Source organism: Abramis brama (genome assembly GCF_963993115.1).
Source record: "Abramis brama genome assembly, chromosome: 19".
Taxonomy (NCBI): Eukaryota; Metazoa; Chordata; class Actinopteri; order Cypriniformes; family Leuciscidae; genus Abramis; species Abramis brama.
The window spans coordinates 16,754,268-16,768,421 of NC_139981.1; the positions used below are offsets into that span (position 1 = coordinate 16,754,268).

The 14,154-nt window shown below is 38.2% G+C and overlaps 2 protein-coding genes across 12 annotated transcripts in view; both read left to right on the plus strand.

The window, feature by feature from the left end:
• Positions 1-9,456, plus strand: part of zmiz1a (zinc finger, MIZ-type containing 1a) — a 134,325-nt gene extending 124,869 nt beyond the window's left edge. For all 11 annotated transcript variants that reach the window (XM_084092991.1, XM_084092992.1, XM_084092993.1 and 8 more), the window contains 9 exons: positions 303-513; positions 779-884; positions 991-1,151; positions 2,860-2,927; positions 3,029-3,097; positions 3,217-3,467; positions 3,714-3,880; positions 4,844-5,101; positions 6,385-9,456. In XM_084092991.1, the coding sequence (XP_083949117.1) occupies positions 303-513; positions 779-884; positions 991-1,151; positions 2,860-2,927; positions 3,029-3,097; positions 3,217-3,467; positions 3,714-3,880; positions 4,844-5,101; positions 6,385-6,492 (1,399 nt within the window). In that variant the 3' untranslated portion in view covers positions 6,493-9,456. The remainder of the gene's footprint in view (positions 1-302; positions 514-778; positions 885-990; positions 1,152-2,859; positions 2,928-3,028; positions 3,098-3,216; positions 3,468-3,713; positions 3,881-4,843; positions 5,102-6,384) is intronic.
• Positions 9,457-10,726: 1,270 nt separating this feature from the next.
• Positions 10,727-13,547, plus strand: ppifa (peptidylprolyl isomerase Fa). Its single transcript, XM_084093697.1, has 6 exons — positions 10,727-11,159; positions 11,599-11,629; positions 11,830-11,918; positions 12,034-12,130; positions 12,866-12,941; positions 13,031-13,547. The coding sequence occupies exons 1-6, from the start codon at positions 11,019-11,021 to the stop codon at positions 13,164-13,166; spliced, it is 570 nt and encodes a 189-aa protein (XP_083949823.1). The 5' UTR covers positions 10,727-11,018; the 3' UTR covers positions 13,167-13,547.
• The last annotated feature ends 607 nt before the right edge of the window (positions 13,548-14,154 follow it).

Consider the following 14,154-nt stretch of genomic DNA (forward strand, 5'->3'; position numbering starts at 1 on the left):
TTCAAATATGCTGATGTGATGCTCGAGAAACATTTCTTATCAATGTTGCAAGCTCTTGTGCTGCTTAACTATGATATTAAACTATGATTTTTTATATATATATAGATATAATATAGCATTTGAGTCATGGTCGACCGGTGAAGTTCTTTTTTGGGTGTTTTTTTTTGTCATGTTTTGGAGTTTGACAGCTTCTGGTCACCATTCACTTTCATTAAATGGAATATAGTAGCGTTGGAACGTCGTGAGGACATTTTGGGAGAACTTTTCCATTAACAGTAGAACCTTCTCTGCATGTCCTTCAGATCTGATCTGGAGCTGCAGTTTAAGTGCTATCATCACGAGGACCGACAAATGAACACCAATTGGCCCGCATCCGTCCAAGTCAGCGTCAATGCCACCCCCCTCACTATTGAGAGGGGCGACAATAAGACATCCCACAAACCCCTGCACCTAAAGCATGTGTGTCAACCAGGAAGAAACACCATACAGATTACGGTCACAGCCTGCTGTTGTGTGAGTATTCCTCCGCTGCCCTTCAGTAATGTATAGTCTGTCATTTAACGGCCATGTCAGAGCTGTTATACAGCATGTGATATGAAATCAGATAACACTGATTTGAAGCAGCTTCTGTTCTCTGCGTTCCCACTACATTTGCTGGTATCAGTGTTATGCTTCCCTGTCTGTAAGCTGAACGGTTCAGATAGTGTATCATGTGAAGGATATTGTGAGGTGAAGATGCTTGCTATCAGGTTGTTACATGTTCGGGGTCTTGTTGCAGTCGCACTTGTTCGTGCTGCAGCTGGTCCACAGGCCGTCGGTGAGATCGGTCCTGCAGGGCCTCCTGAAGAAGAGGCTCCTTCCTGCCGAACACTGCATTACCAAAAGTAAGTAGATGCTTCATTCTTTGGAATCCGCTGATGTCTGTCACTCTGTATTATCATCTTCATCAATCCCTAATCTTTGCAATGTCTCTTGTCTGTTTTCCTGCAGTTAAAAGAAACTTCAGTAGTGTAGCAGCGTCCTCTGGGAATGCCACACTAAATGGAGAGGATGGAGTAGAGCAGACAGCCATCAAAGTGTCCCTCAAGTGTCCAATCACATTCCGACGGATCCAGCTCCCTGCTAGGGGACATGACTGTAAACATGTGCAGGTAGTGTTTCTCTTCATGTTCTTAATCATGTCCTAAGTCTTCTTTTTTTGTCTTGTTTTTTCAATAAAACAACATCAGGAAATTTAAAGATACATTTCCTGTATTCAAATGATATAAGACTCCAAAAAATTTCTGTCAGCCAAACTCCTTTGACATTAAAGATTTACATTTTAGCCATGTACAATGTAAAGTTTCAGGAGTGACAACCACATTTAAATGCAGGAGTAAGTCCCCTAAATTATCGTTCCGTGTGTGTACGGAACATGACTCACTCCCAAAACTGCAATGATTGACAACATAGCAACGTTCTGGCATCTCGCGTGTTTGGTATCTGCTATTCAGACAAAATAGTGTTTTGTTTATGATTGGAAAGGCTGCTTCACAGAGCGTGCTCTTGAAGTGTTGCCATTACATCTTAAGCGTTTTTGGGCTTTGAGTTTAAGTTTGGCTCATAAAGCGATCAAGTTTACGGAGTTATTAAAGTGAGCAGGTGCAGGTCGTGATATTTTGGTATTATTTTCAGCATAAAGCATTTGGATGTATTTAGGTTTATTGCTTGCTTGTTCATATTCGCTGTTTTTATAGCAAGATCTGGTAACACTTTTATTTATTTTAATTTTTTGTCGAATACCATCCATATTGAAATTAAATTAGATTTGTCAGAGGACCGCTGAGTTTGCTGAAAAACAGTAGATAACTTTTACTAAGGTTGTGTGAGAAAAACACAGACATGGCAGATTCGGACAGGATTAAAATCATAAAGTAAACCTGTGAAACACAAATTTCTCCAACATCCACCATGAAAAAGTCCCATCCGAATAGGGCTAATGTAACAAATTTGCATAACGCCAGCCTATGGTCTTCATTGGTTGCCCGCGAACGACGTCTACTTTGACCCGTCCTCAAACGCTGTTGTTGTAGCCGAGGCCTGGAAGAGTTTGGTTGTCATGTCGAGAATGTCGAGAGCTGTTTTCTGCAAATCCACTTTGCATGCACATAAAAACGATGAAGTCTCACACTGGAATTGATACTGAAATTAATGATATTAAAATGTATTTTGACCTTGGATGCATGCAGACCTATTGTATGAGACCTAGACTGAGAATTAGAAACCTTTAAAATAGCATAATAGGGGCACTTTAAGTTCATGTTTTTTACGTTCAATAATTTAACACATTCTCTGATGTCAGTTAATGGTCACATGACATGCAGTTAAACAAATAAAATATTTATTTTTTTAGTAATATTTTGATTTGTTTTCATTTACAATATATATGTTTGTTTTTGTTTTTTATTATGTATATTTTATTATTATTATAACTCACAAACCCCCTGTAGTTCCCTCATATTAAATGAAATTTATAATTGCAAGTATTACAATTGCGTAGGTAAAATAAAATTATTTAAAAGGAATATTTTTAATATATATTAATATCTTATGTTGTTTTGCTTCTCAGGTACATTTTTCTTGTTTTAAGGATGTTTAGGCATTTTTACTACAAACTGATAAAAATACTGACAATAATTTGTACAAATTCTTTCCCACATTATCAATACAAAACTAGTGGAAATTGTGTGAAATCAAATGAAATACCCACAATCCCAAGCCACTACGATTCAGGCCCTGAATAAAATTCTTGAATAAAATATATGTATAACTGTTTTTTGCATTGATTGAATTTACATTTGAGGTAATTTTCTGTTGCAGTGCTTTGACTTAGAGTCCTATCTGCAGCTGAACTGTGAGAGAGGAACGTGGAGATGTCCTGTATGCAAGTACGTGGCAAATCACTACAATAATTGTTTTAGGTAGCCAAATAAATGTGATACGCTGTTCTTCTTGGCTGCATTTTTTATATGTTTCTCTCTGTCCCCAGTAAAACAGCATTATTGGAAGGGCTAGAAGTGGATCAGTACATGTGGGGAATTCTCAATGCGATTCAAAAGTAAGTTTATTAGTCACACATTGGCACAATTTTTCAGAGAAGTCCTGCACTTGAGATATGATTGTTAAATTATAAACATCCTGTTATTTACAGTCATGAATGTTGTTCCATTCTTGCAGCTCGGAGTTTGAAGAGGTCACCATCGACCCTACGTGTAGTTGGAGGCCGGTGGCCATTAAGTCAGACATTCATATAAAGGAGGACCCAGATGGGCCTCTGGCCAAGCGTTTTAAAACCATGAGTCCCAGTCAAATGATCATGCCTAATGTGATGGATATGATCGCCCAGCTGGGTCCCGGCCCTTCACCCTACACCCCCCTACACCCTCAGCATGGAGGAAACAATGGCGAATATGGGGGGCAAGGTAGAGGTCAGCATCCGATCAGACTCTCAGCTCTTTCCACTCTGTCCATCTCATAAACTAGTCCTTAGTGTTTTACAAGCTTCATTGTTTAGGTACGCTTCATTTTTTTCCTTCAGTCGTAACAGTCAGAAGAACTTACGCCTGCGAACTTTTAACAGGCTGATTTGCCGTCCAAGCTGTCTAAATCTCTCTAACTCTTTGTGCTTCTGAGGTCATCGCTCCTTATTGCTGTTTCTCTGTTTTGTGCATCAGGCAATAGTTACCAGGGCCATGGAAACTTTGACTTCTCACACAGTAACTCTGGTGGCGGAGCTCCCATGAATGACTTCATGCATGGACCCCAGCTCTCACATCCACCAGACGTGCCCAGCAGCCTCATGGCCCCTGACAAGCCTCTCGCCCACGGCATGCCCGACTCGGTAAATCACTTCAAGCAACAAGCACTGATGTTTGAGACATGGTTTTTAAACCTGGGGACAAAAGTTAAAGACTCCTGCACAGTCTCTTTTAAAGTTTGACATTAGTCACACATCCAACAATACTAGAGTAAAAATTACAATTTAAAAAATAAGTGGCTGATGCCTTAATTAAAAGGAGTAGAAGGATCAGGAATGGGCATCTATTTATTTTGAAGAATGTTTGTAACCAAACAGATGTGGGGCACCATTGACTTCCATAATATATTTTTTTTTTTCAATGCTATGAAAGTCAATGTTGCTCCACAACTGTTTGGTTACCCATGTTCTTCAAAATATCTTCTTTTGTGTTCAGCAGAACAAAAAAAAATTATACAGGTTTGGAACAACTTGAGGGTGAGTAAATGATGACAGAATTTTTATTTTGGAGTGAACTGTCCCTTTAACATGAGGCAAGTCCCACATTCGTAACATAAATGGTGCAAACCTTCTCTAGCTTAAAACATACAAAACTGTGCATGACACTAATTTTGGGATTAATCACAACAGTCTTGTTACACTGTGAGCAATGTTCTTGTGATTAATAAATCTGCAGGTCTCGAAGAAAAAAAGCCCCCCAAAATACCTAAATTAACCATTTCCTCTTAGTATTAAACTATATATATAATTTGGTTTTGCACAGTCAAACACAGTATTTCAAAGCCGCAAACAGCACATGCATACTAGAAAGTTTCATCGGGTGTCTGTCTACGCTATTTCTCCCCCAGACTTATGAGTGATAAAATGTCTTTAAATAGTTTAACTTTTACCAAGCATCTGAAAATGTCATTTTGCAAATCATCTGAGTTTAATTGAAGGTGTATGTGCTCTGGAATCATCTGCATGGCACTTGTCTTGCTCTCGATCTGTCTATGGCCGCCACTCAAGCTCCCTCAGTCTCATCGCTCCTCTTTCCTCCCTCTGCAGATGCCCCATCCTGTGAGCGCTGATCAATCCCATGCTTCCATGCAGCCAGGCATGCATGCGTCCCCCCACCCCAACAGCCAATCAGCTCAGCCATTGCATCACAGCGGCCCCCCATCCTCCCAGCCCCCACGCCAGCCCCCGCCCCCACAGCAGCCAGGCCAAAACAGTCACCCACATGCCGACATGACCTTCAACCCTGCCTCTGATGGGCAGCCAGGTGGCCAGGGACCTGCAGACATGCCCGAGCCTTCTCTGGATGTGAGTATACACACCAATGGTTGTTTATTTTACGCTTCTTTCATTTCTGCTGCTAACATTACTCGCACAATCATGTTATCATCACGCTTTTCTTATGGTCCAAAGCTCTGAGCGTTTCCAATAAGATCTGATTGAAGGAATATTCAGATTCAGATTATAAGTTAAAGGTAGCGTAGGCAATTTTCGGAGAGGCTAGCAATAGCGAGCTAGCTTTGAAAGCATAAGATCCCACCCTCCCTTCATAGCATCTCCAAAGCCACGCCTCCTCCAAAACAAATAAACACGTACAGCAGAGAGCAAACAAAAGCGTCACGAGAGATGGCGTTAAACTACCTCGTGTCTCAAAGCACATAATGTTACAATAATAATAATAAACATAAACAACTTAAAGAGCACTGGCCTGTTCCACCTGACTGCTGCAGATTCATTTCGGCGTTGACAGTGCTGTCATTGAAACGCATAAATTCGAGTGACGAACTGCTTCGAGTATAACGTCACAGGTTTCCATCTCTTCCAAATGACAGTAGTTATGGCGTGAACGCAGCATAAGCACTTTATTTTGGTTCTAGTTAAACTTTAAAAGGTGGCTGCTGTTTCGGTTGTGGTGCTCGGTGACTGACGTCTGTCTAACTCTGCATAGCATTAAACGCGCTGACGCCGTGTGATGTCTGCGTGAGCAGGGTGCTGAATGCAATGATTGGACAAACATTTGATGGTCCTATGCCTTCCACAGACAATATATATACATTTAGACAACTTTGCGATTGCTATCAGAATGTGAAGAGACTTTCAACCAGCATAACAAAAAATGTTTCTGGAACAAATCACCGACCCTGCCTTTAAGCTCAAACTACAGCATTTTGATGTTGATAACCGCAAAAATAAATCTGGGTTACAGTGAAACACCAATAGATTAATGTTAAAAAATGTTAACCTTTTTCTGTGCAGTTATACATCTAATTTCCAACTTTTTTTGTTTTGACAACTTAATGCCATAAACGGTTTAAACAGCTTTACAGCTCAAATAATACACAACTTTTAACAGATATAATTTGTCTTAAAATTATCTACTTCTACTTGTAAATCCTCACCTATTCACTTTCATTCTAAATGCCTCACTTTGACCTTGGTTTTAACTTTTTTCAAGGGATGAGTTGTTGTTTTTTTATACCAACCACCAATGCTGTCGATTGAGCTTAACTTGTATTGAACCCAGTATATTCCCATTAAGGTTCTTTCTACAAGATTGTAACGTAAATGTGTCTGTCTGTCTCCCTTCGCAGCTCCTGCCAGAACTGGCAAACCCAGACGAGCTGCTGTCATACCTAGACCCTCCGGACCTCCCAAGCAGCAGCAATGACGATCTGCTTTCCCTCTTTGAGAACAACTGACTTCTTTCAGTCGGCCTTTTGGAGAGGGCCTAATTTGTTTGGCTGTCAGGAATCGAGAGGCACCTGAAGACTGACTCTGTACTTTACAAACAGGAAACAGCCATCCTTTTGCCTCTTCCTCGTGTAAATATCTCACTCTTTTACAAGCAACCTTTTCCACACATATAAGGCAGCCATGTTGGTTGGCACTAAAGTGATATCTTTCAATACTAATGGAAATACATGTGCAGCTATAATCAGTTCATATGAATACGTCACACAGAACTATGTGTGTGCTCACTAGGAAAGTATTGTAGCATTTTTAATTCAGATTTTTTTCCTTTTGTGAAAAGAAGACCTGAATAGAAAAATATATATATGAATATATATATATATTTCTTCCTGTACCGGCCTCTGTGTGTCCGCAATCTCTTGAAGGTTTGTTCTTCCAAGCTATACCACCACGGCTTCCCAAATCCTCATCAGCTGGATGTCCACACTGTTTTTTTTTTTTTTTTTTGTCCATCTCCCTTGAAAAAGCACAAGAGAATGCGTCAAACTGCACCTGGAAGCCTGTAAAGGAGACAACAAAAGGGAATAAAGCTTATCTCGCAATCACCAGAATGATCTAACCCTCCCATCCCAGACTAACGATGGGAGTTTTGCAAAAGTCCTCCAAACACTCCCCAAACTCTCACGCCACAGGACACGAGAATGTGTCCTGTTCTGGTACACCGCGCAGCTTTGCACCTCATTTTGTAACGCGATTCATATGTCCAGCACCTTCAGACATATGCATCACGTTCTAAACAAATGCTTGAGGGCATCACGGCATGCATTCTTTTCCTGCTCGAGACAGAATAGCAAACATTTCAGCACTGTACCATATCATTGTGCATCTTCCGACAGACTGTTCCTCCTCCCGCAATGTCCTGTGGATTTTCCACTCTAGCGGTCACAGTGCAAGAAGAAAGCAATTCACATTTCAAAGGGTAGTCAGTCTTGTGTCATCTGTCTTCTCTGTGAGTTCTCTTCATGCATGAGGCTTGGTCGTCGTAGGCCCTTGATGTTTGTACACCTTTTCTGACAAACCTCATACAATGTTGAAACATTCACTGTTGCCAATCGCCCCTTATTTTAGTGATTTTTTTTTTTTCTGTTCTGTTTTTATTTAGCCTTTTATTCATGAACTGTCATGTTAAAGTTTTATTTTATAATGCACAATATATTGTTCATATAATGTGTTTCTGTTGTACAAAAATATGTACATTTATCACAAGATGTCCATGGAATACCAAAGTTATGCACCCTGATTTGAAAAGGTGGCCCAAACCTATTTTTGACAAGCCCATTTTCAAATTTTTACCCATAGAATTTGATCTAATGTGTAATTTGTCCCACTTTTATCATTTTGTTTACATGTAAAATCATAGTTATTATACAACGAACAATGAAGAAAGTGTTTTTAGAATATGTTCTATATTTATAGATTTTACTTTTTAAATTCAATTATATAATTAAGCTATACATTATCTCGATACCCATAAATGCATTAGCCAGTGCATACAATTATTACAGCAACTGTACATTTCAGTAAAACTTTTGTAACAGCAGCTCAGTGAAGGCTAACAATGTCCATGTATACAAGATGGATTTTTTTAAATGAATTTTTTTGTTTGTTTGTTTTTAAATTAAAACGGCCCACTCAAATAATTGTCAGTATTTATGATATTTGTAATAATGACATTTCCATGATACTGATGTTACTCAAAGACTGTTGAAGAAGGCTGGCATCTGAATACTGTTTGGGATGTGTTTTGTTGTTGAAACATCACCATTTGAAACATGTTTCCATTTTAAGTTATTTTTTTATGAATTGCAATATTAGTTTTTAGATTTTTTTTTTTGTTTGTTTCTGTTCTTCTTGGTGTAGAATTATGTAAAAAAGAAAAAAAAGAAGAAAAAAAAAAGAAGCTGTTTGTCGTTGACAATTGAAATACTTAGAACTCCAACAGGAAAAGTGGGTTCAAGTTCTATAGCGTTTGTCTGTAGTTCACTTGTATATCCTTTTTCAAAGATGCACTGCCACATATTCGTTCCCACTTTGTAGACACAAATAGGCATAAACTGAACTTTAAGACTCCTAAAGTTGTCGGCTCTGAGCTGTCACATGCTATCGATGTACAGTCGTTGGAGAGACAATGGGCGCTGAGGCACGAACAGAAGGGGTTGAACGAATTAGACTGTGTTCACTACTTGGCCACAGGTGAGGGATCAGAGAGAGTCGAAGGAAAAAAAAGGGGGAAGGGGCACATTAGGGATGCATGTACATATGTAAATGATAAATAGAGACACGTTAACAGAAATGTATTCATTTTCCCCAGGGGAATGTGCATTGTGTATTTAGAATTTGTAAAGCTTGCATCCTCCCATCAGAATCTAAATTGGGTAAAATGAATCTGTGTTTGTTAGCGTCTGTGGAACCTCTAAGCATTTGTTCACTTTTTGTAAAATATTCATCCCACATGACTGAGGAATTTGGGGAGGGGATAAAAAGAGACACATTTGTTTTACATTTGTGTAATATTTAGCTTATGTGTATTGCTCCATTTCTTGTGTACTTAATAAGGTGCTAGAGAAGATAATGAAGAAAGTCCTGGGGAAATCATTTGGACAACAGGGAACATGGGTCCAGGAGCGGTTCCAAAAGATTGTAACCAAAATCCAGAGTTTGTAAAATTTTGATATCATGATCAGGAAAATTCCAAACAAAAATGAGGTACAATCTAAAGTGATTGGCACCAAATGTTGCAGTTGTCTTTGCTTGTACATTCTGTTGTACAATCATTTCATATTCTAAACTGGTCAGAGGAAAAAAAAACAACAAAAAACTAATTGTGATTTTTAGTCTTGCAAAACTGTATGTAGTTAGATGCTGTGACATCCTAATATTTATCTAATAAATATGTATTCAGATGAAACAACCTTGCGGCGTTTCTGAGGTTTCATTTGGTGTGCATTCATAGCTGTGAAAACCACAGGCTTTACAATTACTGCAAGAAAACAACCACAAAGAACAAAGCAAGCAGAGTTTGTAACCACAGGGAGGCAAATGTTTCCTATGGATTAAAAGGCTTGTTCAGATCCAGTCTTTTAAAGCAGGTTCACCAGAAAAGTTCTGTTCAGACAGTTATGCAGATTACACTCCCCAGTAGATAGCTACAGGGGAGTTATTCTTTGAATCATTCACTAAATCAATTCGTTATAATAATAATAAAAAAATATACCCGTATCATGGTAGTTGAACAAACTCAGGGTTACAGGATTAGTTTCAAGTTGCAAAACCAAACCAATCCAATCAGGCTTTGTTGGTACCATCAACTTTCTCTGTCAACTCAGGCTTTGATCCTGAGATCCTTTATAGCTTTATCTATTGATTCTAAAGCTTATTTATATTACCTTCATATATTTATTAAAACAGAGTGTTTATATAATAATTGATAAAATAAAATTATACATGTGTAATGGATTAAAATGAAAAATGCTGTCATTACTCACCCTCCTGTCGTTCATCATCGGAACACGTAAGATCTTTCTGATGAAATCTGAGAGCTTTCTGTCCCTCCATTGACAGCTACGCAACTGACACATTAACACTTCAAAAAGTATGAATTGAGCGGTTTAGTCCATATTTCAGAAGAGACTCAATCGCTTTATGATGAACAGATTTAATTTAGGCTTTTATTCAAATATAAATATTGATCAGTGAACATACAGTAGAAGCTCAACCAAACTGCTTGCCAAGAACAAACCTCTTGTGGAGCTGCATAACACAAGACCTCATTGGTTCTCGCATGTCAAGAAAGCATGCTTGAGCTTCTGTTTACCACAACTGATGTGTGAGTTGATGAATGTTTATATGTGAATAAAAGCCTAAATTCAATCTGTTCATCTTATAAAGCGATCGATCGTGTCTCTTCAGAAAACTTGGACTAAGCCGCTCAATTCATTCAATTCACTTAAGGCAAGGCAGGTATTTAACAGGAGAGTTTAGAGAGCTTGGAAATCAGCGAGAACGATTCGTTCACTGAAAAGATTCATTCAAAAACAATGATTCATTAACGAGCAGTGCAATCTCAAAGTCGAATCATGCATTAAGCACTAAGTAAACTAAAAAGTTAAGTGTACATAGGCTACAAAGAACACTGTGCCAACAATAATGATTAAATATAGGCCTATGGCTTTTCTCGTAATCACAACGTCTGTGATTAGACTAGCGCGGAGAAAAGTAACATAACAATGTGAACAGTTTACATCTGAATATTGATGACCCCAAAGAGCTTAAAAAGTAGGCTAATCGAATCAAAATGATATACTTCTGTCGACTCGTCAGACCACATGGTGTCGCTGTTGATTTTAACTTGACAATATAAAGGCTCTCTTTGCTTTGACCATAGAGGAACATGTTACTGTCACATGACTGTGGCTAAACCTGAACGCTGATTATTGCATCTATTCGTTGATGGGTTTACAACACCAGAGCAAGAATGTTACAACTGAAAAATCGTTTGAAATATTGCTCTGTCGCAATCGCTGCAAACCGACTGGTTTCAGGGCCGATGAAGAACCCTATTGTGTTTATGGACATTGCAGCTGACGGCGAGTCCATTGGAAGAATTATTATTGAGGCAAGTCATGATTTATTGAAACTGAATAGTACGTATAAAGATAGTTATTTGTCATGTAACATAAATGCGTGAAACAGACTGAGAAGTCGAAATTAATATAAAAGTTTATGGTGCAATGAAAAGAGTGAGGGAAAATGAAATGAATATGTTTTTTTCAGCATTGTTTCTGTCCGTAATATGGCACATTTTATAAATAATCGTGCACACTTTATTTTAAGATGTCCGTGTTACAGTGTAGAATTAACTACGGGTTAGGGTGTATTTTAGGGTTAGTTGCATGTAATTATGCACAATTTACAAATAGATAAACTACATGTAACGTGTAAGAGGGACACTGTAAAATAAAGTGTTACAATGATATTATTAAACATAATATCAATGATAATAATTTTTGTTGTTGTTAAATATTCTAAATGCCGGTTTTCATGTGTATTTGCAGCTATATGCTGACGCTGTACCCAAAACGGCTGGTAAGCAAACATATGGGTTTCATAAAAATAATGATTTTAACTAATTCATATAGAATGTATAGGGCCCATCAAAAAATACAAATGAAAATGTACAATGTAAACTATATACAATATATAATGTACAATAGTTGATGATTAAACAAAAGCAAAATTCCACAATGTTATATAATAGATCAGTTCTCATGGTTCTTGTCTTTCAGCAAACTTCCGGGCCCTCTGTACAGGAGAGTATGGTTTTGGATACAAGGGTTCAGATTTCCACAGAATCATCCCTGAGTTCATGTGTCAGGTAACTATTAGTGCTACTGATCATTTAGCATTGCTTTGTCTGATTTTGTTATATATCATCTTAAAATGTCATATCTCTCTATGTGTCTCTCTAATTATTGATGTTTTGTTGACAGGGTGGAGATTTCACAAATCATAATGGCACTGGTGGAAAGTCTATTTATGGAAAGAAATTTAGTGATGAGAATTTCAAGCTGAAGCACACTGGACCAGGTGATGTCACTACTGTACTGTCACAAAAATAAAGGGTTAAAGCTGATATTACAGCTTTAGACTACACATGCAATAATCAAATGTAAAATGTGTTTGCGGTAACAGGTCTGAGGTTACTGTAGTCACATTGGTAGCTGATCCCAGAATATTTAATAATGCAATGAAAACTTTATGAATGGAGGACAGTTCAATTATGTGGAGATCCAACGTCTATTCGGCTAGACATGGCATCTCGTTCCTCTGGGATCTGATTCAGCACAATTTCATCATTATGAGCCTGTCAGAATGTGCCTGCATGTGCACATCTGTTTAAAGCCACGAGGTGGTGGTAAGGATCTCTCAGTTGCAGAAACAGATTTTGTAATCTTCAAACAAATGACCTACTTTCTAAGCAGGTCAAAGCCAGCATATTGTAGTGCATTTTTGGTGCCAGGGGGATCCTACACCAGCACACCATCTTGATGGATTAATATGGGCAAATAGTGTTGGGTTGTGTAATACATGACTGGATGTAATTGTAGTAGAGAGCCGTAACTTACCCAACCCAGATGTTGTCTTTCATCCAGAACCCCCTGCTGCTTTTCAAACTCTCTTTTTCTTATTCCTTGGTTTTTATTGTGGAACTGTTGATTGTTAGATTTTCCCTCAATCTCTATATCATTAAATTATTTAAAGTGACAAATTTGCTTATATAAAGCATGCAGTAGGTGGTCTGATTCTCTCTTTCTCTTGTAGGTGTTCTGTCTATGGCAAACTCTGGGCCCAACACAAATGGATCCCAGTTTTTCATCTGCACTGCGAAAACAGAATGGTATGCTGGTGGAGGGGTGATTTAATTATTTCCCATCCCAAGTGTTTTAATTTTTTTTGGGGATTGATGTTCCTGACGTTCTCTTTTAGGCTCGATGGCAAGCATGTTGTGTTCGGGCAGGTCAAAGGTGGTATGGACACAGTCTCTCTTATGGAGTCCTATGGCTTACATGATGGAGGAACTGTAAAAAAGATTGTCATTACAGACTGTGGAGAACTCAAGTAACCCGGGAAACATCTGTTCATTTTAATATGATCAAACTTTTTCATGACTGAAACTGCTTAATGCATGTGTTTTGAAAAGAAATGATATATTTTTTTTTCTACATTTATGTTACCTACCTACTTATTGCCATTTTAATTTGTCAGTCTGTGGATTCATTAAGGTGTTTTATGCTTGCTAAGTAAGCAAAAGACTCAGTAAGTATGGTTATTACTTACCCCTAGACAAGAAATCTTGCTTATGGGTCAAATACCATGGGCCATGAGCAAATTTATACTGTTAAAGCCATTTTATAAAGGCTATATGGAGATTGTTTATCTTCTAAAAGCTATGCCAGAGAAACCCCATGAGGTATTTTAAGTAAATAAATGCACATGAAACTGGTTTTGACATATGGAATTTCTTCCAGGATATTTGCATCCTGTGCCCATTTTTTTTTTTTTTTTTTTTTTTTTTTTAATGACTCAAGGCTGTTTTCCAGATGAGGGCCGACTACAACTGTAGCAGTATATCTAGTTGCGTGGCATGCTTTTTAAATCTTCCCGAGAATGATCCCAAACCTTTTTTTAGACTCTATCCAGCGACAAGATTTCCTGTCCCCTTAAAGCAGGATATGACATCCTGTTTGGCTACGAAACAGTGGCTATCTCCACCTTCAACGTTAAACTTTCAGCAAGAATCTTCTGTACATGTTAATACAATAGTTGTGGAGACACTTGGGAATACGAGTTTGTCAGATGTATTCCATTATAACTGCAGCCAGCTGACATCCACATACCCTGAAATGAAAACGAGCAGTTCGTTTTAGACGGTGTGTAGGTGTAGCTTATCACAGTAATGTCTTATGAAAGTAAATTATGAACCTTTGTGGAGACCAGTGCTCCCTCCTAAATGAAACCATATGGGGTCTGAACTCGCAACTGATTTGTTTGACTTCTCCGATTGCACTGTTGCTATAGAGACATTCTCATTCCCGCTCTGTTTTAGTCTG